The sequence below is a fragment of the Amphiura filiformis genome, chromosome 7 (assembly GCF_039555335.1).
Source record: "Amphiura filiformis chromosome 7, Afil_fr2py, whole genome shotgun sequence".
In the NCBI taxonomy this organism is placed as follows: domain Eukaryota; kingdom Metazoa; phylum Echinodermata; class Ophiuroidea; order Amphilepidida; family Amphiuridae; genus Amphiura; species Amphiura filiformis.
In genome coordinates, this window is record NC_092634.1 from 14,581,055 (window position 1) to 14,605,943 (window position 24,889).

Sequence of the window (24,889 nt, forward strand, 5' to 3'; positions counted from 1 at the left end):
ATGGATGAATCTTTTTGCATTGGAACTATTACCCATTGGGGTTTACAAAAATACCAATGACAGCAACTTTTTCCTGTGCGGGGGCCCAGACAGTAGCCTCAAACGGCCTGATGTCCCAGAACTGGTTATTCAGCTGAAGAGACACATGGATGAATCTTTTTGCATTGGAACTATTACCCACTGGGGTTTACAAAAATACCAATGACAGCAACTTTTTCCTGTACAGGGGCCCAGACAGTAGCCTCAAAAGGCCCAATGTCCCATAACTTGTTATTCAGCCAGTTGTAGCGAGCCGTTTAAAATGCAGTGGGAATGGCCCTGAAGGAAAAAAATATCCCAAATGTGCCAATTTTGAAATGCTCTCTTTTCCCATTCAAATTGGTATAACATGAGGGAATAAAGTCGCATTGTGCCGAATAAGGCGTTAAAATACGCTACGAAGGAGCTTATCTATTGCTGATTTTGGTATTGATGAAGTAACTAGTTACTGCTGATATTGGTATTGATGAAGAAGCTATCTGTACTTCTGCTGATATTGGTTTTGATGAAGAAGCTATCTATACTACTGCTGATATTGGTATTGATGAAGAAGCTATCTGTACTACTGCTGATATTGGTATTGATGAAGAAGCTATCTATACTACTGCTGATATTGGTATTGATGAAGAAGCTATCTATACTACTGCTGATATTGGTATTGATGAAGAAGCTATCTATACTACTACTGATATTGGTATTGATGAAGCTATCTATACTACTGCTGATATTGGTATTGATGAAGAAGCTATCTATACTACTGCTGATATTGGTATTGATGAAGAAGCTATCTATACTACTGCTGATATTGGTATTGATGAAGCTATCTATACTACTGCTGATATTGGTATTGATGAAGAAGCTATCTATACTACTGCTGATATTGGTATTGATGAAGCTATCTATACTACTGCTGATATTGGTATTGATGAAGAAGCTATCTATACTACTGCTGATATTGGTATTGATGAAGTAGTTACCTACTTCTGATATTGTTATTGATGAAGTAGTTACCTACTGCTGATATTGGTATTGATGAAGTAGTTGTAAGTCTACTGCGGACATTGGTATTTATGAAGGTCTAATTTCTTTGCTCTTTTATGGCACGCTTATAAAAAGCAAACATTAGAGAGTAGCGGGCCCGTAAAAAAATAAAGAAAAGTTTCATATTATTAACCCGACGATTCCACAGTCTTTGACCCGCAACTGTCGTACTTTCTAAATAATATTACTTTTTAAGTCTGCTTTCGCCACAAACCAGGGGAGTGCTTAAAAATTCGAGATAAATTTGCGGCTTACAATGTTATGATGAGATTAGCAAAAGCGTTTCCCCATGAATACGCCCACACCTGGACCCAAACCCTCTAAAATATCTTCCTTGATTATAGCTACTCAGTGTATACATTTTTGCCCTTCTATTGGGCACATTTGCTCCATGGAAACTCAGTCGATGAGTCAAGAACTATTCAATCTAGTGTAAATCCTGGGGTAGTCCATGTCATCCCCCCAACATGCCCAATGTTATGGAAATGAATGTTTATTGCCAAATTTAAGCTAATATTTTTGCCGACAAATTGCAAATATTAGCTCGCTTCGCGCGCATTGTCCCCTTCAATGTTCATATTTGTTCATTTTAGCTTGAAATTGACAATTTTCCGCGCTTCACGAGCAAAAGTCGCTACATTAATAATTCTCGCACATTTGTCCCATTCAATGTGCATACTTGTACTGGATTATTAACTTGAAATTGGCAAATTTTCTGCGCTACACGCGGAAGTAATTAATCTCAATCTGGGAGCAAAATTACATATTTGTGCGTGCTTCACGTGCATTTGTCCCCTTCAATGTTCATATTTTGTTTAATTGAGCTTGAAATTGTCAAATCACAGAATTCGTTCAAGAAACTTAATATCATGTGGCATCTAAACATGCTACTTTCGCTCCGCTTCAACATGTTTTCAAGGATTTTACACCAACCTCCATCCCCCAATGTCACGAAGAAATTTACGCCACTATTGTTATTAACATGCCCCTCCTCCCCCCACACTTATGAAGTCCTGCATGTCATCGCTGATCAAAGGGGAGCTGTGCGTTCATTTTAACCCCGGGCCCGTAATTCCCCCTCCCCGCCTATGGGTAGCTCTTCTGATGGCTTTGGTAGCAGTGCCTTCAGATCTGGTGGGCACAAACTGATGTGCATTTTGTAGAGGACTGTTGCTGCAGCCACTTGACGTTTTTGATGGAGAGATGTGATGTTCAGCTCTGTACTTCATTAACTCACGTCTATGATTCGAAAGGCCTATCTCTGGATAGAGTCTTGTAATCCTAGAGTGGTGGCGCACTGGCGCTGGCACTCATCCAAGACAGTGAGGCGTATTCCATCACACTGCGAACTTGAGCCTTGTAAACAGTTGCTCTGCCTCTGACATCAAGTTTATTTGCAACTCTCCTCAGAGCACCCAGCTTCTGTCCTGCTCTGGATGAGATGTTAGAAATTTGCATTGTCCAGGTCAGCTTGCTGTCGACTGTGACTCTCAGGATCTCCAGCTCCTCCTTCTCAGCAAGTTTGGCGGTACCAAACAGAAGATCTAGCTTGGTTGGATTCCTCTTGATTGATATTGTCATTGCCTTACGTTTCAATGGCTCAAAGGTCACCTTTCATCTGTCTGCCCAGATCCTCATTTTCTCCAGGTCTCTGTTCAGGCTAGCAGTATAACGACCTCAGGGTTGGGATACAATGTTTACACTCACCTGATTGGAAAACTTCTTCGTGCAAATGGTGTCTGCTTTCACATTTACGCCGACGACACGCACATTTTTTTATTTTTTATTTTTTTGCTTTTTTTTTACATAAGCTTTGATCTGAGAGTAGACGGAGCGTGTCAACTTGCCTTGAAGAACCTACAATCCTGCGTGTCTGAAATCAAGCAGTGGCTGACTTTAAACAAATTGCAGTTAAACGAGGCTAAAACCGAATTCTTCGTTGCTGTTTCTTCGGGGTTCGCTGCCCGACTTAATGGTATAACACAATAACACCTACTAAGTCGTTGTGGAACCTTTGCATCGTATTCGATCCTCCGTTGAGTATGCAAGTCCAAAATGTCTTCCATCATTAAATGTGTTAGCTATCATCTCCGGAATTTGTCACGCATCCAACTTGCTGTTCAGTCGCTCATTTTCTCCCGGATTGACTACATGTATGGTAATGCTTTGCTCTATGGTGCCAATGAAGGTGACTTAACGCGTTTGCAATGCCTTCGGAACAGGACCGCCAGATAGATTATGCTTGTTGGCCGAGACCATCCCAGTGCTCCTTTACTACGTCTCATTCATTGGCTGCCAATTCGCGAACGTATCAAGTTTAAACTACTGGTCTACGTGTTCAATTGCCTCCATTTACAATCTCCATCATATCTTCAAGAACTGATTTCGGTTAAAAAATCTGTTTATGCCACTCGTTAATTTGTCAAAGGACAAAACACTTCTATCTCAACCAAAAACCAAGACACGTACTGGTGATCATTCATTTGAATCATGTGCACCCCGGTGGAGTCAAATTTGGCGGTAGCAGTATCACAAATTTACGCTATGCTGATGATACCACCCTAATATGCAGCAGTAGAGAGGAACTGCTGGCCCTTTTGAAATGCATCAAGGAAGCCAGTGAGGAGAAATGCTTTCTGCTAAATGCCAAGAAGACTAAAGTAATGGTTATTGATAGATATGGAACTGGAGAAGACTTTGTGATAGATGGTCAAAAGATTGAGGAGGTTGAACAATTTGAATACCTGGGTTTAATGATAGACAACAAAGGTGATAGCACATCTGAGATCAAAAGAAGATTAGCTATGGCAAGGACAACAACTCAGAGTATGTCAAAGATCTGGAAGAGTCGTGGTTTATCAATCAACCTCAAGGTACGGTTACTCCGTGCAACAGTCTTCTCAATTGCTACATACGGGTGCGAATCCTGGGCAATGACAAAGAATGACAGGAAGAAGATAGATGCATTTGAGATGTGGCGCTATAGGAGGCTGTTGGGAGTATCTTGGAAAGACAAGAAGACAAATATCTGGGTCCTGAATAAGATTGGCACAGACTTAAACATCAGAAAGACCATCATTGAGAGGAAATTGCGCTACTTTGGCCACATTGTAAGAAAGGATGGTGGAGTTGAGAAGCAGATTCTTCAGGGAGCTGTGGAAGGCCATCGTGGAAGGGGACGACCATCAACATCTTGGACAAATGATGTGAAGAACGTTTCATCACACGGAATGTATGGTGCAACACGTTTGGCTTTTGATAGAAGTAGATGGCGTACTCTTGTGAAGGCCACAGCAGCGCAATCCTGCGCCATCTGACCCAGAGAGAGCACTCCGGACATGGGATTCTCTACCTCGTGACATCAGGGAAGCCGGGGTACTCCATCAAAGCAAATCTGAAAACACACCTGTTCAGGCTGTTCAAGTAATTTTTTCATGCTCTTATCAAAATTGTCATGACATGTATTATGCTTTGTATTGTTTGTATTAGTTTATGTCTCTGGTCTATATATTCTCTTGTAGATAAAAGCACTTCGTTCTTTGTGGGCGCTCCATAAATGCCTATTATGTATAATGTTATGTTATGTTATGTTATGTTGTCTCTACATGTTATCTTACAAAACAAGGTGAAATCATCTGCGTGGAGGTAGAGTTGGTTTTTACACTCATCACCTAGGTCATCAATGAAGACAGAGAACAGAAGTGTCAGGTAGTTCCTAATCCAGCTGAGCAGCTTGCCGGATACTCCTTTTGCTATGAGTTTCGAGCAAAGGCCTTTAGGCCAGACATTGTCGAATGCTCCTTTGATATTCAGGGCAACCAGACACAGTTTGTTGCCTCGGTCCAGGGAGTTGGACCACTCTTGGATCAGAATGTGCTGTGCTAGCTATGGTCTAAATCGAAACTGTCTATCTGATATCAGTTGATTTCCAAGGAGTTACTTCTGAAGTGGATTCTGTACAACAGCCTCCACGATCTTGCTGATGATGCAGAGCAGATATGGGGTAGTACATAGGTGGATTAGACTTCAAACCTCTCTTGTGAATAGGGATGACAGATGCAGTCTTCCAATGGCTTGGGAAAACTCCCTTGAAGAAGCAAAGCTCAAGCAGCAGGCTGAGTGGTCTTGCAAGTTCTGCAAGATAATGAGCGCTTGCAAAAAATATACGCGTGTATCTGGTTGCAGATTCCTAAGAAGCTTCCTAAAATCTTTGACCTTTTGATGTAGTGTAGACTTGATGCTGATCCTTCAGCACTGGTACATCAATTTAACTCTGGTGGACTTACCAACAGGGTGTTAACATGGGACATTGGGCCCTTTAAGGCTACTGTCTGAGCCCCCGTACAGGAAAAGTTGGTGTAATTGGTATTTTTGTAAACCCCAATGGGTAATAGTTCTAATGCAAAAAGTTTCATCCATGTGTCTCTTCAGCTGAATAAATCAGTTATGGGGCATCGGCCCCTTTGAGGCTACTGTCTGAGCCCCCGTACAGGAAAAAGTTGCTGTCATTGGTATTTTTGTAAACCCCAATGGGTAATAGTTCCAATACAAAAAGATTCATCCATGTGTCACTTCAGCTGAATAACACCATATGGGCGGGCCCGTTTGGGGCTACTGTCTGGGCCCCCGTACTGGCCCAAATTGCTGTCATTGCTATAGGCATTAAAAGTATCCTCCTGGGAGTGATATCCAGCAAGTTTTGTCCATGTGACTCTTGAGCTGAATAAATGCTTTTTTGGCCCCCTATTTTGTAACCCCCAGGCTGAACGTACGGGCTGTGACCCGGCAGCAATATGGAATATTGAATCTTGGCCCTATACTAACATAACCAGGCCATCAAACCTTTTGTGTCTTCTCAGCTGAATAAATCTTCTGGGCTCCCAGTCATAAGACAATTTAAGGTTTTAAATTCGGGTTCCCCAAAATCTCGCATGTGTAAGGGGGGGGGGCAAAGGTTTTTTGGCACGGCAAAAGGGGGGGGGGGGGCAAAGGGTTTTTTTGCACGGCTAGAGGGGGAAGCGATTTTGGCAGACCATTTTGAAAATTCACCACCCGGGGGTACACATAATTATTGCACAGCCCCTTACAACAATTGTCAAGGAACTCAATAGAATGCAATACTTCAGAATGGATATTGTCTTATTTTGCTGTGTCGTTTTTGTATCCAAACCTTTCCATATGCTTCCGCTCTTCATCGGCAGGTGCATCAGGTGGGAGCCACTTTCTTATTAGTACACCATCTTGTTGGTAAAAATAGACAGAATTTTGTTCTGCTCAGTGGCGTAGATTTCTTTTTGACATTGAGGGGGATGGAGTTGGAAGTTTAGTCAATCCAGCACCTTTTGGCGACAAAATAATTCTGTGGTACAGTTGCGCGCGAAAATTTTTACTATTTTGAAGCTAAACTGATGAAATATGGTGTAAAAGTAGACTAAATGCTCGCGAAGCGCGCGAAAATTTGCACTTTTGGGGCTAAAATGGGCAAATATGAGGTTAATGTGGTAAGAAACCCATTATCAGGCATTATCATTGGGGGAGGGGTGATTGTATGGACCATCCCCCTGGCAAAATATTGGGGTTTATCCCCCGATCTACGCCTATGGTTCTGCTTCTTCGAGGGTCAATGCCCTTTGATTGATCGCTCTGAGTTCTGGGTCATTTTGTTGCTCCAGAATTAGCTTGTCATGGCTTAAAGGATCTTTTATAGTTCCCCAATTTGTTCATGCTCAGAGGCTGTGTCATTTTTAGGAGTCTTTTTTTATCCCCTAGAGAAGGAAGTCTTCTTTCTCATTGAACTTTGACAGAAATGTGTCTTCCAAATTGTAGCCTAAGTCGTCAATTTGGTTGTCCTTAATTTGTTCTAAGGAGGCCCACTTACTCATTGCCCGTGTAACTGCACATGCAAGAAATATCTCCTTTTCCCCACTATTATCATCCTGTAAACAGGGCTTATCTGTAACTATTGGGTCAGGAAAAACCTTCCCCTTGCCCAATCATTTCCTAGTAGTAGCATGGACGCTCCTTTGACTGGCAATTCAGAGACCAAGTCAGATGTCAAGTTAATTTTGTGGAGAGGTACACTAAGTATTTCCATCCAAATACCCTGGATCAATGCATAACTTGCTGAACTTTCCTCATTAAAGGGCAAAGTTCCTTCCAGAATCATAGACCGCGCACGACACGTATTTCGCACAATCTTAATGGGCTGTGGACTACTATTTATCACCAAGTGATATTATTCCCTCGAACACAAATGGTTCAAATTCCTCACACACCTTATCTGTGTCACCTCCCTTTTTGCCAATTTGTCCACATTCTTCATCACAGGCTTATATTCACATAGCCATATTAACATGTACCTGTACAGATAGACAGACACACACCCACCCCCACACCAATGACAACAATTTTTGTTAAAAAAACAACTATATTTTATCCGAGGTAATTGCAGACCCCAGTCCTCCCATACGGTACCCTATAACCCTAAACCCTGGTCATGGGCAATAACACTAACCGTAATTCTAGCCCTAATCCTAACCCTAATCCTAACCCTAACCTAACCCCAACCCTAACCCTAACATACCCTAAACGGGCAAACCCTAATCCTAAATCAATTCCTAACATTAGACCAAACCCTAATCATATAGCCTAAGGAGGGGTGCTCCTTTCGAATGGATAATGGTTTGGACATTCAAAATCATATTTGCCACACAATGTGAATTTACTTTCAAGTTTTAAAAAAATGGACTTAATTTATTCCAAGATGAAAGTACAGTATGTTTATGAATGAATTTACTTGCATTTAACTTGTGTGTTAAACCATAGTCGTCAGCCATAATTGCCGCATCCTTCAAGGTTTTAATTTTGCTAGCGCTTTCATCCTAGTGGGTCTTACTCTTAATGTCAGCGTGGACACATTTTTTGAACTCTTCTATAAAAATCAATTGCCTAAGTTGTGCGAACCATCTTTGGCTTCTTTTGAATCAAGCCACCTGTCAAACATTTGTTCGTTTACTCTAGCAAATTCTACATGAGTTTGGTCTGCTTGCTTTCTTGAATCTCTGAACTTTTGTATGTATGTTTCAGGCACTAGCTCATAGGCCTTGAGTACTGCCTATTTAACTTCATCATAATCATTACACTTCTCTATTGGTAGAACTGAGTAAATCACCATGGCCTTCCCTACAAAACTACTTTGTAACAGTAGGGTCCAATGTCCACTTGTCCACTTCTTTTTCTTTGAATTTAGGTACAAGCTTAACATACTTTGTAACATCGAACCCTGACTATGAGGAGAAACTTGATGAGTATTTGTCACCTAGTTTTGCTAACTTCTCTTGTTCAAACGTGTACTTTGCCTCGATTTCTTTTTCTTTCAAATGTGCTTCCATTTGCAGCTTTTGTGCTTTTTCTTGTGTTTCTATTTCCATCTTCTGGTTTTTTTAAGTTCCAATTTTGCTACCTTTTCCTTTTCTTAAGTTTCTAATTTATGCTGTTCAAACGCCAATTTGTCTTTGTTTTTGTTTTTCCATATCTTATCTTTTTTGTTCTTCTTTGCTTTCAATATCTAGCTTTTGCATATTTAACTGCAATTGTATTTTTATTTTTTTCATTTCCAACTTTAGGTGCATCCCCACCGATTTCAGTTTGAACCTCAACTTTCTTGTCCAAAAGGGTTTCCTCGAAAACCTCGTCATCAACCAAAACATCACTCCAGGCATCTTTGATACCTGTTTTCTGTTAGATTGCTTTACTTTCAAATCATAGTATTGTGCAAAGTCTTGCAGGCTTTTTCAACTCATCAATGTTCTCCCAAGCTATAGTTTTAAGAAACTCTTCTGCATTAAACGCCATACTGTACTTTTACTCGGTAAATTAATGTCAACTTTCTTTTTTTGCAGTGTATTTCCCGGACGAGCCCCCAATTGTTACGAGTTACTTTTTCCCAAATTCACTTCAAAATGCACAACAAAACACACTGTTTGATTGAGCTAACACTATCTAAGTCTTTAATCAAAAGTAAAATATGATTTATAATGATCTGATACATGTACAATCAAATAGATTATTATTATTATGAATGTTACTTATCCAGCAGCCTTCTTCATGTTGTTTATTACCAAGTTCTAGTTCTATTGTTCTTGGTGTATATCCTGATTCACTTGTCCTGTGAAGATCACTGTTCAGCGAATTCCACTGAAAACTTTTATATCCTTTGCATAAAATCCTCGCACAGTTGACTATCTCCAAAATGGTGCTATTTTCAACTTTCACACAATTTCTTCAGGAAACAGGCCTGTGTCGCATACATTTACTTATAAACTAAGCACCACGTGGGAATCCCCAAGACTAATTATAAACATTGGGCGCCAATTCTTGAAGATCGTAAACGAGAGCTTCCTCAAAGGTCACGCCTTGCAGCAAATCTTCAATAAAAACACAATAAAATATCTTACAGCTGCATACCCAACATGAAGTCAACAATAGACACCCATAACAATAAAATAATGAAGGCATTGCCAAAACATGAAACAAAAACATGCAAGGAGCCCCTTTTCCACTAAAATTCACCCCGATCATGGGCCAAAATATTGTAAAGTACAAAATGTTTATTGCGCACATTGTCACAATAAAGCTCTTTTCATCCAAATCATGGGCGAAAATAGTGTAAGTAAAATACTTAAGTCTCGATGACGGTGTTTAAAACCACGTGAGCATGATGCATAAGAAGAAATGCTAAAGCTAAATGAATAATCGCTCATGTATATAATTAATAAACAGCACAGACGCAAAATAGGTAAGCTACCGTAATTCTTACGTAAGCAGGGCGCCGCCGAATTGCAGAGTAGTTCAGAGTACCCGGGGGACTCACTTTAGAATAATGTTGTTTAAAAAATGGGGATGTCATTGGGTAGAAGGTCAAAATTTTCAATTGATCGTCGGCTTTTCCTCCCATCTAAATACACTTTAAGAATATATCATTAGATTTATAACATTTACTTCGAGGACTGTTATATATCAAAAATATGAAAAATATCAAATTTTTATAATTTGTCATAAAATTTGTATTATATTGTGATTTTCAAAAAATGAAAAATATTTGATATCAGAAAGACATTCTCCGTATTCAGAATGCATTTCGATATGTCTGATGTGCTCTCATGTCCCACAAAAAATACTGTCGAAACGCTCTAAACGCTCATTCCAGATCCCTTAAGTATACCCTAAAAATAGGATGTTAGAATCACTACGAAATGCTCCTTTAACAGATTCAAGCAACCACGCCTTTCTTTCTATCTCCTCATCGATAAGACCAGTCTCAGTGGCGCGACGTGCCTGCCTGGTTTTTCACGCATAATATTTTAGCATTACAAAGCGTGCATTACCGATTTGATTGCATCGTCTTTACATGTGTCAGGCCGGGGTGTCATGACATATGCTTATGCTGATATAAAAAACAAAAAGGTGAAACCTCTCTTCGTCAAGGACAGTTACTCCGACTTTACCTGGCTGGCTTCAGGAATATATTGGCAGCATCAATCCAGGCTGTTGACTTATCATAAAGCAGAGGGATATTTTTGCATATATAACGAGGTAAGATATGCTGGCTTGGTTCAATCTTTCGTAATGTCTACTTACCACCAGTTATTTAAAAGGGCACTTCGTGATCCACAGCCTCATTCCCCCACTTTTCTCAAAAAAGTTCACATTTTTATATCACTGGAAACCGCTGGCTACATAATGTTTATGTACAAAAACATTCTTGCAGATATTCGTTCAGCAAAGATATCGTGAAATTCTGGTATACCAGAACGAAATTACAACACACTGCCCATAGAGCAGTGTAATACACTTAACCATGCATAACTCCCAAACGCAAAATCAGAGCACCTGAAATTTTGGGAATAAGTATTTTTCGTGGATATCTACTGAAAAATGTCATAAAAAGAGGATGCTAGGATCACGAAATACTCCTTTAATGCAACAAAATATTTTCAAACATTTGCAAAAACGTACTTTAAATTAAAATAACATTTTTATTAACATTTACAGTAGTTTCTCGTTAAAACGTTTTTTAAACATTTTCATGAATTTTATGTAAATTCTTTCGTTCTAACCAAAACCAAATTAAAAGGTTTAAAACGTTTTTAACACATTGTATGTTTGCAGGGAAACTGTCTTGCTATATTTGAATGACCAGATAATGTAAACACGATGACACATAAATTAATTATTGATTATGTTGCTACCATGCCATGCATTACCCTGTAGTACATGAATTAATATAATTGAGTGCACAAAGACGACATACGCGAAATGCTAATGGGATGAAACGCTTTAAATAGACTCGCTGGCTTTTACAATAACATTTTAAACAGTAGTTTATTATATGACCTTTATGTACATTCTTGGAAAACGTTCTAACCATAATCAAATTAAAAGGTTTAAAACATTTTAAACACATTGTATGTTTGCTGGCAATGTCATGCTGTTATATTTTAATAATCAGATAACTATGTGGTTACCATGGCATTACCCTGCAGTGGTTATTTATATAATTGAGTGCACATACACGAAATGCTAATGGGATGTGTTACGAGTCGTACTGACTCAAGGCCAAAATCACCTTTTACCCGAACTCACACGATTGCACAACACAAATACACTGTTTGATTAAGCTAACAGTCTTTAATTGAAAGCAAGATATGATTGGTATAAAATATGACAACAAATGCACATACAAAATAATCAAATATAATTACTCTTTAAACTAATCAGTACTTAGCCAGCATTTGTTTTTTGATGGTAACATACATGACACCGGAGATCACTGCTCGACTAGCAATTGCCAGAGATGCCACCAGCCAATTATTAGGATTATGGAAGGCTAAAGCGATCAGCCTGAAGCTGAAGAAACAACTGGGGAGATCCCTTGTCTGGAGTATAGCCCTGTATGGTGCAGAAAGTTGGACCCTAAAACAAAGCGATATCAAGAAGATAGAGTCGTTTGAGCTGTGGGTATGGCGCAGAATGCTTCAGGTCAGCTAGAAAGATAGGAAAACCAATGCATGGATCCGTCAGAAAGTGGGCATCACAGAGAAACAAGGTCTGTTCAGTCAGCTGAAGAAAAGAAAGATATCCCTGTATGGTCATTGGAAGCGGCGTCCAGATAGCATTGTTCAGATAACGATAGAAGGAGAAGTAGAAGGAAAAACCAGGCCAGGTCGAAGGAAAACAGGATGGATTGATAACATCCGAATGTGGACTAATGGTGGAATGGCCGTGGTAAGAGAGAAAGCACGCAAGAGAATGCCGACGGTTCTATGAGGACTATGGCAACGCAACAGCAGCAGCAACATACACGACATAGTTCTTGCAATGTTCTGGACAGCTGGTGTATATATCCTTATTCACTTGTTCTGCGAAAATCGGCGAAATCCGTTGCACACTTGCATTTATAATATCCTTGCGAACAAAATCCTCACACAAAAACGATACTTCTTTCTCCAAACACTTCTCCTTGCTCTGCTTTCTCCAAATGCTTATCTCCTTGCGCTGCTTTCTCCAAAAATGGTGCTTCTTTCACCAATCACTCTTTCTCCGGGAAACAGGTTTCTTTCGACACTGCTTCACTGTATTTGACAGATGTTTTGTTTTAAAATACCAGACTCCAGCGCAGCAAGTCGACAGAAGAACTTTAATCCTTTGATGAGGAGGAGCACATTCACGTACTCATAAATTTCCTTCGTTGCTGTATTTAAAAATAGCTCAATTATTGGCTAATAAAACTGGTTAAAATGTACTTCTTTTTTGAAGTACGAAGACCAACACACACACGTGGAGTTTTACAATCTCCCATGACATTCTGTAAAGGAGCCAATTCAAGCTCTCACATTTTATACATGTACTCATGCAAAAAAATCATCATCTCTCAATATACAATTACGTCATTCACATCTTCACAACAGATGATGCAATGTTGGGATTTCCCAAGATTAATTATACACAATAACCTTTCACATTACCTCACTTCCTTAGGGGAATCCCATGACCCCCGGGCCCATGACGTCACTTCTTGAGGGGAATCCCATGACATCACTTCCTGAGGGGAATCCCATGATGTCATCTTCACTTTACAATCTCAAGGTTTTTTCTCCAAATATCCCATATTAGATATGATTCAATTTGTTTTGCTCAATTTGAGAAGGTAATTCCTCCAAAATGTCCTCACTCATGTAATTTTGTAAACAAAGATAAATAATCAAATTAAATTACTCAGGGCACATCACAGATGGAACTGTCCCTGTTATACTTTCATGCCGCTTGCCGCTGCGGCAAGCTACATGACGTATCAGCCAGTCACAAGCCTTGATTGTGTCCGTTTGTCTGCAATGCGCTTGCGTCACGCCATTCAGCGGAAAGCGGCATGACAGTATGAAACCAGACCACACCATCAACTTGAGTTCGCCAAAGCAATTCCCAGAAATCTGCCCGACCACCTCCGGGAGACACTTGACTTTGGAAGTGACAGGGATGTGCGGACACCAGTTCGAAACTAGGGTCTTTAACACCAAAAAAAAGGGGTCATTTTTGAGGCCTCCAAAAGGGGGTCTTTCCGTGAGACTGGGAAAAATTATGGGTCAAAATATGTAAGTTTTTTTACAGATGTTGAGGCCAATTCTTGACCGTTTTCAACCAAATAAACCTCCTTGCCGTTTCGGTTTATTCCTCGACCTCTCTTATGAATTTGGATCGAAACTGACGGAGCCTTTCATGGACTCAGAGCACTGTAACACGTGCAATTACGCGTACGTCACAAATTCAACGTCCGAATTGCCTGAAATTTTGGGAAAAAGCATTTTTCGTAGATATCGATTACGGCTTAATATACTCTAAAAATAGGATGCTAGAATCACCACGAAATGCTCCTTTAATAGATTCAAGCAACAACGTTTTTCTTCCTAGCCTCCTCATCGATAAGACCAGTCCGAGTGGCGCGACGTGCCTGCCCGCCTAAAGGGTGGTATGGCGATGTTGTAATATTTTTCTCGCATAATATTTTAGCATTGCAAAGCGTGCATTACAGATTTGTAAAATTTTCTAAACTCTGTTTGGTGTGTCAGGCTGGGGTATCATGACATATGCTGACAGGAATAAAAAACAAATAATGGTTATTTGTGCAATGACCAATCCTGCGCCTTTATGGGACAATATAGAGATTTTGCGATTTCCAAATGTACGTATCGAACACAAAGATAGTACTTTATGGTGGTAAGGTTGCATTTTTAACTTGACCTCAAATTTTCAGTCAAGAGCATTTCAGAAAGGTACATATTTTCCCTTATTTTCGCCCCAAAATAAGCAAAAATGGCTAAAATCATAAAATTGGCAACAAGCTCCGGAGGAATTTTTGATGTGATTTTTGTAACCTACTACGAAAGCCCTTTCACCTCATGCAATAAATTTATTTTTGACCGTTAGCAGGCACATGTGGGTTTTACCTGGAATTGCAATTCAGTGTTACATATCATTTCTATGCCGAAATCGAAACCGAAACTGCTTTCTAAATGTTTTAAGTTTCTAACAAAGGGTACAGACAAATGTATCGGTAATGACGTCAGTCAACAGCTTAGGCAGGAAAATAGGAAACCACGTGACCCAAACAAAACCAATCGTGAAACTCATAACTTGAAACGACCGAATGTCTAAATTCTAAATCTGTTATAAAATAGACCCAAACAACACAAACATAAATAAAGTACAATACAAGTAGATAAATGTTTTGCATTTTACCGCAATTCTTTTATTATTAGATGTATTAAAAGTCGTTCGATCTTACCTAGAGATCGCTTATTTACAGCCTTCCGAGAGGGGTGTTAAGTTTTGCCGTTCGTGCCTCCATCGACGTTTTGCCCACTTTAAGTAACCTGCGTACTTGGGGTAAAAGGACTGCAAACTCTGTGGGAACAAAGAAACTCTTTTTGGGTGGGTGCGGCGTGCCGCACCCACCCTGTATTCTCTGACTATTGACCTACTTTTTCACATGCCGCAGTGTTGAGAAAATATTCGTGCCGGTTATATCCCAAACACCCACAGAGGTGATAGTTTACGGCGAGTTTTGTAATTATTACTTGATTTTGATATGTAAGTAATACGATAAAGTCGTCATAGGCAGTAATGTGTTTGTATTAAAAGAAATAACAAACATAATTATTTAAGTAATAGAAATACTATTTGGAAATTGCAGCAAGATTTGCAGATGTTTTTATTTGAACAGTACCAGTTCACCAGTTTTGCTAGTTTTCCTAATCTTTGGGCTAAATTAATAGCATCGTGAAAACCAAACAGTCAATTAATTTATGTCAACATTTCCTTGTTTGACATCGCATGCAAACATTATCTTATTTACATAATGGTTTTGACCTCGAGTCATGAGTGGTGATTCATTGTTTAGGCCAAGTAAAATAAATAACGTGTATATCGTCCCCGCCCTCTCCGATTTTTGGAGATTTTCAAATATTTTAGTTATTTTTCCTATTTGCTTCCTTACTTTGTTTATAAAATTGTTGTGATGAAATGACATGTTTAGAAGTTCTTGGTTATCATTTATAAACACATTGCAAACACTTTCTTCAAGCTAGGGGTAGGGCTTTGGGGAAATAACAAAAATATTAGGGGCCTCCCCGATTTTATGATGTGTTGACAAACATTTGCCATTGCAATTTTACACAGAAATGAATGGTAAAACAATAACACGATAACAAATAATAAGGACCTCCCTCACCAATTTTTGAAAAAGTCCGGACATATACATTTTTTTACTTGGCCTTAATTGGCATACTCCTCTAAATATTTTACCGCAAAGTCCTATGGTGGAGGGCTATTTTGTTGTGTAGTCCTACAAAGGTGGGTGACTAAAAAGTAGCCTGTTGGTACATGTTTTACCGTACAGTCCAATGGTGTAGGTTTTTATTTTTTCATTTTGTTGTCCTAATTTGATTGCTCTTAGTTCGTTATTTATATAACTTCAAACACAAACCTTCTTAGGGAGGCACCATTAGATTCTCAGGGTGGGGTAGGAAGTTTTTCAAAAAAAACAAAACTTCACCCACTTCATGAGCAAAAACAAACTTTCCCCACCAACTATAAAAAATAAAAAACTTTCCCCGACCCCAACTTCCTACCCCCCCTCTCAGTATCAAATGGTGCGTCCCTTAGTTTAATTCTTTCAATCAAAATTTCACTCCTCTGCTAATGATGACAAGTGATAATCGAAGTAATACTGCATTAGGCCAAATACAAAAATAAACATGTTTCACGTCCCTCCCTCCTTTTTGGAGGTTTCTTCAATTATATTTTTATATTTTGCAATTCAGTTATAACTTTTTAAAAATTATGTCTAGGGAGTTGAGATGCTTTCTATAGCCTTCTCAATATACAAGAAACAATTTGGAAGGTTTCGAGATCATTAGAGGGGCCTACCCTCAGAACAACAAATAAAAGAGGCCTCCTCCTTTTTGCAGGCATTATTGTGCACGCTAAAATAGCTCTAAATATGGGTATTTACATCGATTCTGCGATACAAAATAAAAAGGCCCCTCCTACTCCTTTTTTTTTCAAAAACCTGGACGTGAAACATGTTTTTTATTTTACTTGGACTTATCAATATGGAACTACACCTTTATCTTGACAATTCATTTGCTCGCCCTATTCCTTTTAAAGGAATTTTTATTTATTGTGAACTTGACTTACTCATTCTTTCATTTCTCTTGACAATTTTTCATTTGCCCACCCTATTCCTTTTAAAGGAATTTTTATTCTTCATGTGTTAAATTTCTGCCCTGTGTCTGTTGAACAGGGCCGACTAACTTGGCGTCACAATACAATTTTACTTCATTTAGTTAACATTCTCAAATCTAAGTTTCCTTCGGCCACAATTTTCTCTACTGGTGGGGGTTCTATCCCCCTAACATCCTGATCATTTTGCTAACATACTGCTCATTTTGCTACTCATTTTGTTCACTTTGCTGTTCAGTTTCAAGTGTTGCTCATTTTATTGCTCATTTTGCTGCTCATTTGGTCATTCTGCTAGTGTTGTTGCTCATTCTGCTCATTTTACTGCTCATTTTACTGCTCATTTTGCTGCTCAGTTTTTGCTCACTCTGCTCATTCCGCTCAAGTTGTTGCTCTTCCTGTTTATTATACCTGTTACCCGTAACTACCATCCTAAATACCCTAATAACTGCCAGCTACTGCCCCTGATGTCCTGCCCTTGCCCCTGATTCCCTGCCCATGACCCTGATTTCCTGCCCCTGTCCCTGACCACACCCCTTAATCTTGAAGAGTCCAATCAGAGAGCAGTAATACTGTTGAGACTCGTGTAAATTTCATGTTTCTTATTTAATTTTAATTAGTAGAGTCAGTTTCAATCAACATACTATATCTCGTTTTGTTTCTTCTGCAGGTAATATCAGAAGTTTAATCAGCAGAATAGTCGTGACGTGTCATCAAAATGGCTGAGCAGCAACTCCTTGAAGACAATAAACGCCAAATAGGGACCCAATTGGATTACCTGAAGTCATGCGACGATTACAGGAGCAAGGAGGCACTCGATGCTATCACCTTTCTCCGGAAAACTTTGTGGTCTCTGGGTCCTGGTAAAGCCAAATATCTGCTCTGCAGTGAACTTACTGATTTTATGCTTGAAAAAGGATTGACATCCTTGATCGTCAAGATGGTAAGATCTTTGACAGGCGCAGCAGACGATGGTGCATTCTACTCTCGGTGCCAGTTGCACAAAACAATTTATAACATTGCTTGTGTATTGAAGAGGACAATTGCTATGCCCATTAGACTAGAACTGATAAAACATGGAATACTCCGAGCTTTACTTGAAGATCTGGAGTCATGTGATCCAAATACTAAAGACCCCCGGCAACGCATCCGAATAATTGATGACTTATTGAGATTGCAAAATTTTGATCAAACCCCGGGTTCCATTTCGTACTACCGAGAAGCAGGCTCTGTGAACACTCTGATGAAATTTGTGCAAGCAAATGATGTGTATACCAAGGTCTTCAGTATGCGAGTGTTAGCTTATATCCTGAGCGAGGAGGAGAGTCAACGCTTAGTAGCGACTGGATGCATGAGGCCAATGATTGACATGGTAGAAAAGGCTGCCCAGTCTCCTGACGCAAAGTATCAGTTTGTTGTCAAGGTACGTATAAACAAACGGGATTTTATTTCCTTTCCAATAACGGTGTAGCTTGAAAGTAGACAATAGAAATATAAAGCGACAACACTAGGTGAACAAACGTGAACTTGGTACGTAAACGCACGATGTCCCGTGACCCGTGCTTCTGCAAATTTAGGGTCCAATTCAATTGTCGTCTCTGTTCATCTGTGATATAAGGTATCGTTATGATTATTATATACATGAAATTTTAATATTATATTTTGTAAATTGTACCAAATATTTTGGATCACCACGATGTCAGAAAGGTCAAAGGTTAATATTATGTTCCTTCCGCAGGTAGGCAAGGACGAGCGAGTGTTCAAGAGTACGTTAATTACTTTAACCGAAGGGATTGTCAATCTATCAAGCAACGATGTCAACAAGACTACAATTGTAGCCTATGGAGGTATACCAATCTTAGCTTCTATATTCAAACCAGAGTACACAGATAACCAGAAATATGCGGCAGCTGAAGCTCTGTGGAAGTTGGCTTTCTTGGAAAGTAACCGTGAGATTATTTTGAATCACTTGAGTATAACGGATACTGCAGCATTACATAGTAAGTGGATTAATGAGATAATGATAGAACCCATCTCCCCCATATCCCATCGTGCACTACTTTCAGGGTGGTCTTCTCCAGGAGTTTGAAAAACATTAGTTGCAAATTAGTTGAATCATATGTGGCAGTCTTGTCCATTATTACTGGCACAGATGGGTGACAATTATTTTGATACAACATATATGATATTCAGTTTCAAACAGATTTTAAACAGTTTTCTCTTTTCTTAACAAATAATAATGACTTTCTTACCTTATATTTATGACTATTATAATTATGACTTACTTTATACAACCTGTATATCTCTTTCAAACCAGTGCTGAAGGAAATGCTATCATCAAACACTCCTAAACTACGTGATGTAAGTACGGGGCTGTTACATCAGCTTGGTTTGGTCGATATTCATGGAAAACCATCGGATGAAAAGTCTCTTGACCCCCCGGAGAAAGCATCCCCGGAACCTTCTGACAACCTGGAGAAAACACCTGAGGATCCCCCGCCATCCTACCAAGAAAGCACGGAGACTTCATCATCACATGTGATGATAAGTTACCAATGGGATCACCAGGAGAGGGCATTGAAGGTCAGAGACCAACTCAAAGCAAGCGGATACAATGTATGGATGGATGTGGATAAAATGGGTAAACGTGATTTAATTATAATCATTATTTATTATAAACACATCAAAAAGACATTAAAGCAATAAACCTGATATTAAAGTGAGGATGGTTCTGTTAGCTGCAGTATGACACCAAATGTGGTTAAAAGCAAATTCGAATGATCAATCAAGCAACTTCCATAATCAAACTACAAAATTACAAAATCATACAAAATAACAACGATTATGAAGGAGCAGTGAGATAGACAATGAGGCCAGCAGTTATTATTATTAAACTAAAAATTACTATGGACAACGCAGCTTCAAGCCACTACTCAATCGATCTCTTAACCCTAACCCCCTAAGGGCTTTTCGGCGACGGGAAGGGAAAGAAGGAAAGAATAAAGAGAGAAAAGAAGGAAAGAAGTTGTTTGCTCTGGGTGGGATTCGAACCCGAGACCCCTCGCATGCCAAGCACTCGGTCGGCGACACTTTGCCACGGGTCTTGGGCTTCGCTGGCCAGCGAAACCGTGCCTATATATCACTTAGGGCGATTGCGTCATCACACCACGTGGGATGCATGCACGAACAGCGCATATATCAAGTAGTATTTTGTAGTATTCAGGCGGGTTAGGGTTAATGAAGCACTAGGAAACATACACGTGTAAATAATGGCCAGAAGTTGTTATAAACAGTGCTCATATACATGAAAATTATTTTAAAATAAATTACTTTTTATTTCATAAATATTTGAAAGATAAACTTAATTTAACAATAACATACACATGACCTTGTCATATTGAATAAAGTTTGGTGTGATTTGAAAAGTTGCAAATTCAAACGGATTACGTGGTGTGAAATTGCATAGCCTAACATGTTCCACTCACCTAAAGTTAATGGTGGTCAGCGTGTGCCGTCGATCGGTAACTAACCATGCTGACCATGGTCTTTTCAATATGGAGGGCATGTTGGGTGTCCGATACGCATTAAAACATAAATGACGCTGCAACTTTTTGAATCACACCAAATGTCATTCACTAATTAATTTCTCGGCCATATCCAACTTCTGTTTAAAAATTTTTTATAGCCTTTAATGAATTGTACTCAAAGTTATGACCGCTCAATCAAGTGGGAACTTTTGTTTGATGACTTTATAATTATTATAAATACCAATATACTTCCTCTCACTATAATTATATATTATGTATAGGTTAATAAATTCGTATCACTGGTTGGGAGTGAAATAGTACAAAATAATGCACGCATACTGGGATGTTGATACATCTAATGCACGAGCCCTCAGTGCAGGGGGAGTACATTAGGCGCATCAACATCGCAATACAAGTGCACTATTTTGAACAATTTCTCGAACAACAAGTGAAGAGTGTGTGAAAGGTTAATCAATGCGTATCACTCTTTGGAGTGAAAATGTACAAAATAATGCACGCGTACTGAGACGTTGATGCGTCCAAAGCACGAGTCCGCAGAGGGGGGGTGGGGTGAAATCGACACATCAACATCTCAGTACAAGTGCATTATTTTGTGCAATTTCTCGAGCAGTGATACACATTTACCTATTTCATACAAATATTGTCACTAAAATTTTAGAAAATACAAGCAAATATAAATGCATCAACCCGCAAGAAAAATTAACGCTTCCGAAAGCACTGCATGTAGTGTGAGTTCTAGGCAAAAAGATCAAAGGTCAAATGTTTGTCTCCACCACAGATATTGGTTGCATGCAACATTTCTTCTTCCATCAGGAGTCCATGTCATTGCATTCATATAATGGCTATTATCGTCCATCCTCAACACGTACATGCCCGATCTACTGCCACCTCCTTGTTTGCATGTCCACACTGATTTATTTTTGTCTTCTTACCAAAGAGTATTTGACACTGTGAAACACAGAATAGAGGAAACAAGCTGGTGTTACTGCGCGCGCATTTTAATTACTCGTGACGTAGCTCAATTCAAAATCATAACTTATTTACCTATAATTGCATACACCAAGTCTTCCGCACATATCCAGTCATTAACCTGCATTCGATTCGAATGTAATGCACACATTCATATACCATAATATTGCTTTCTTCTTCGTTATATGGTTTCAGAAGGTAACATTCTAGTTGCGATGGCAAATGCAGTAGAGGAGGCAGATGTAATTCTCCTGTGCGTTTCAAGAGCATATAAAGGAAGTGCCAACTGTCAAACAGGTATGGTAGCAAATTGATTTAATGGGCTATTCCAGTTGAAATCCACACACACCCTGTATGGAATAGATGGACTTGCTCTCCCACATAGGGAGTGTGAATTTCAGTTGGATTCGCCCATTCAGTAACCTCATTTGAAATCAGCGGCGTAACAAGAGCCTCGGGGGCCCATGGACAAGAAACAGTGCGGGGCTCTTTTAGCAGGACCAGATTTACCATTGGACCAGAGGGGCCCAAAAAAATTGCCCTGTGCATGTTCTTCTTAGCCCGACAACAGCATGTTTTGGACTAAAATATGGCAAAATTGCAAAATTTTGCGCGCTTCACACATATCATACTAGCCCTTCACATAGCAAAATTCACCTTCATTTTGGGCTAAAATGGTCTGTCCTAGTAAAATGTCCTAGTAAGATCGGAACTAAATGTGCTTATCTCCCTCTAATTTGCAATGCTTCTGCCACCACTGTCGATGTTATAGTAGGCCCCAAATTTGTAAACCAAACTTGGCCTCTTGAGTGCACATGCCTTTCTCACGGTGAGTTTGGGGCCTCCAAATTTTGGCCTAGCCCAGGTAAATTCTGCCCTGCCTTTTAGTATCTCCCTAATTAGCACTTATTTCATTTCTCTTTTGCTTGGGGCCCCCGAAACCTCGGGACCCATGCATTTCGTCCACCATGTCCCCACCCCCACCCCCGCTTGCTACGCCCCTGTTTGAAATTCATACTCCCTGTGTGGAAGATGAGATCATGTCTTCCATAGGACAAGTAGAATGGATTCCACCTGGAATAGCCCAATCTAACTTTGCCAAACAAACCTAATACTCGTGGAGCTAGGACCACATCCTTTGCACACCTGGACTATATGAATCAAACTGTTAGATGGTTCTATTTTAACTATTTCAAGATATTCCCAAAATCAAAGGTAGTCCTATGCCTAATTAAGAGCTATTAAGTTGGGTTGGTTTAAATAATTCCCTTAATACTTTTTTCGATTCCAGAAAAATACAGGACTATTTTGGGGGATAAGAAAATATTATCCTGTTTTACCAAATGAAAAAAAAAATGGTAGACCAATCATAATAGTTGGAACTTAACTGGCAATAAAAGTTCAATTTAAAATTTGGTAGATCCTGGCTGCGATGGTTATCAGTTCAGTTCTCTCCATATGGAGAGATTTTATTTCTCAGTATATATAGGCCTTCGGCCTTACAATACAATAAAGTACAGTACAATATATTTACCCATCACCAGGGGGCAAAAGAGTTTGCCTGATTTTATGAGCATTAAAAATAAATTTTGATAATGAAATTATAGTTTGTTGATTTCTAGACTGAAATAGAGTAATAAAATAATTGAAATTTGGAATACACTCTGGCAATAAGCGATTTCTTTCATTAGCATAAGCAGGACATTTTAATACAAAATGATACAAATCTTCAATTTCACCAGTGTGGCAGATTTTACAAATACGTAAATTTCGAGGAACCTTAAACCATATTCCACGAACATATTCTAACTCAAGAACACCCAATCTGGCTTTGGTCAGAAGTATTTTATGAAATGGTTTCTCCAGCCACAATAAATAGTCTTCCACCACTAGATTTTCTTTGATTTGAGTATAAAAAGTAAGTGATGAATATGTACTTAATGCATTTCGCCAATTTTGTATATCAATATCTTTACATCTCTGTTTGAAAACATCAATAAAATAATTTACATTGTCAACACCTTGAGCAATCCATATTTCACCAAAACCGTAAGAGTACAGAATATTTTTGATCTTCATAGCCCAGCATTCTTTACCATTCTCTGCCTTTTTGTATTGAAACTCATAGCTCTGTCTTAAAAACCTGTTATTATCCAGTGATAAAATGTAAAACCAATACTTAATACAGTTAATAAGTGAATTTACCAACAGTGCATTTCTACCAAGTTCACCACGAATGGCACAGTGTGGGATAGATTTACATGATTTAGATACACCAAGAACATAACGACAAAACTTAATATGTACTCTTTCAATTATCTGGGACTCAGATGTTCCCCAAAGTTCACTACCGAAAAGGAGTATAGGTCTTATTTTTGTGTCAAAATCTTGAATAGAACATCCACAGGAGAGGACTATAGCTTTTCAAAATCTTTATGAGACCAAAGAAAGCTTTGTTAGCTTGCGATGCAGTGGATTTCTGTGCATTAAGCCAGTTCCCATTACTTGAAAACACATTACCTAGGTACTTGAAGGTATTGACCACTTCTATTCTTGTTCCCTTATAAAACCATTTCTCAGTACGTTTAAGAACACCACCTCGTTTAAATACCATGATTTTAGTTTTATCTATATTTACTGAAAGGCCCCATTCATGACAATATTCTGCTAGAACATCAAGTTGTTTTTGTAGACCAAAGATAGTGCCACTTATAAGAGCTAAGTCATCAGCAAATAGTAGATGACTGATAAAACATTGATTTATCTGGACTTTTTCAGTGTCGTCAGAGTTCAGTCGTGTACTCAAATCGTTTATAAAAAGTTTGAATAAAAATGGTGACAGCAAAGAACCTTGCTGAACTCCAGCCTGACAAGAAAAAACATTTGTTATACTTGTAGATGTTCTGACACAAGCATTTAATTGCATATACATTGAACTCAAAACATTTAGAACATTACCAGTAATACCATATCGTTTCAGCTTAAATAATAGAGCATCATGATTTATTAAATCAAAAGCTTTACGAAAATCTACAAAGCCTATATAGACCCTTCCACGCTTCCATGAAAGATATTTATTGATAACTGTATCCAATATAAAAACATTATCTGTGGTTCTGAAACCTTTACGGAAGCCGGCCTGTTCTTGATGGAAAACATTTTCAGCCTCAGCCCAAAAATTTAACCTTTCGAGCAAAACTTTAAAAAAAACTTTACTCATTATAGGAAGTAAAGAAATACCACGGTAATTTGCTGGATCAGTTTTATTCCCCTTTTTTTTATTTTTTTAATAAGACTGGATGCCCATTGGAGTGGAAATGATCCAGTGGTCAAGATCAGGATGCAAAACTTCACCAAAATATCACTCAACTCATTAATTGGACTGTTTTTGAAAAATTCGGGTGGAAAACCATCAATACCGGGAGCCTTGGCATTTTAAGAGCATCAATACTCGATTTAATTTCCTCGGTGTTATCTCGGCATCAAAAATGCAGTCC

The 24,889-nt window shown here is 38.9% G+C and overlaps 2 protein-coding genes across 3 annotated transcripts in view; both read left to right on the forward strand.

The window, feature by feature from the left end:
• LOC140156780 (28S rRNA (cytosine-C(5))-methyltransferase-like) overlaps positions 1–24,889 on the forward strand; it is a 351,435-nt gene that overhangs the window by 52,638 nt on the left and 273,908 nt on the right. The window lies entirely within an intron of this gene.
• On the forward strand, positions 10,380–19,742 carry LOC140156775 (uncharacterized). The gene is made up of 4 exons (XM_072179738.1): positions 10,380–10,674; positions 17,546–18,298; positions 18,614–18,875; positions 19,193–19,742. Exons 2-4 carry the CDS (start codon positions 17,594–17,596, stop codon positions 19,579–19,581), a joined length of 1,356 nt encoding a protein of 451 aa, XP_072035839.1. The 5' UTR covers positions 10,380–10,674; positions 17,546–17,593; the 3' UTR covers positions 19,582–19,742.

What these genes read in the sequence shown, in the direction of transcription:
- LOC140156775 (XM_072179738.1), top strand. Translation starts at nt 17,594, where the DNA reads ATGGCTGAGCAGCAACTCCTTGAAGACAATAAACGCCAAATAGGGACC. An exon ending in AGTATCAGTTTGTTGTCAAG is followed by an intron (nt 18,299 to 18,613) that starts GTACGTATAAAC and finishes TTCCTTCCGCAG; the next exon opens with GTAGGCAAGGACGAGCGAGT. An exon ending in GGATACTGCAGCATTACATA is followed by an intron (nt 18,876 to 19,192) that starts GTAAGTGGATTA and finishes CTTTCAAACCAG; the next exon opens with TGCTGAAGGAAATGCTATCA.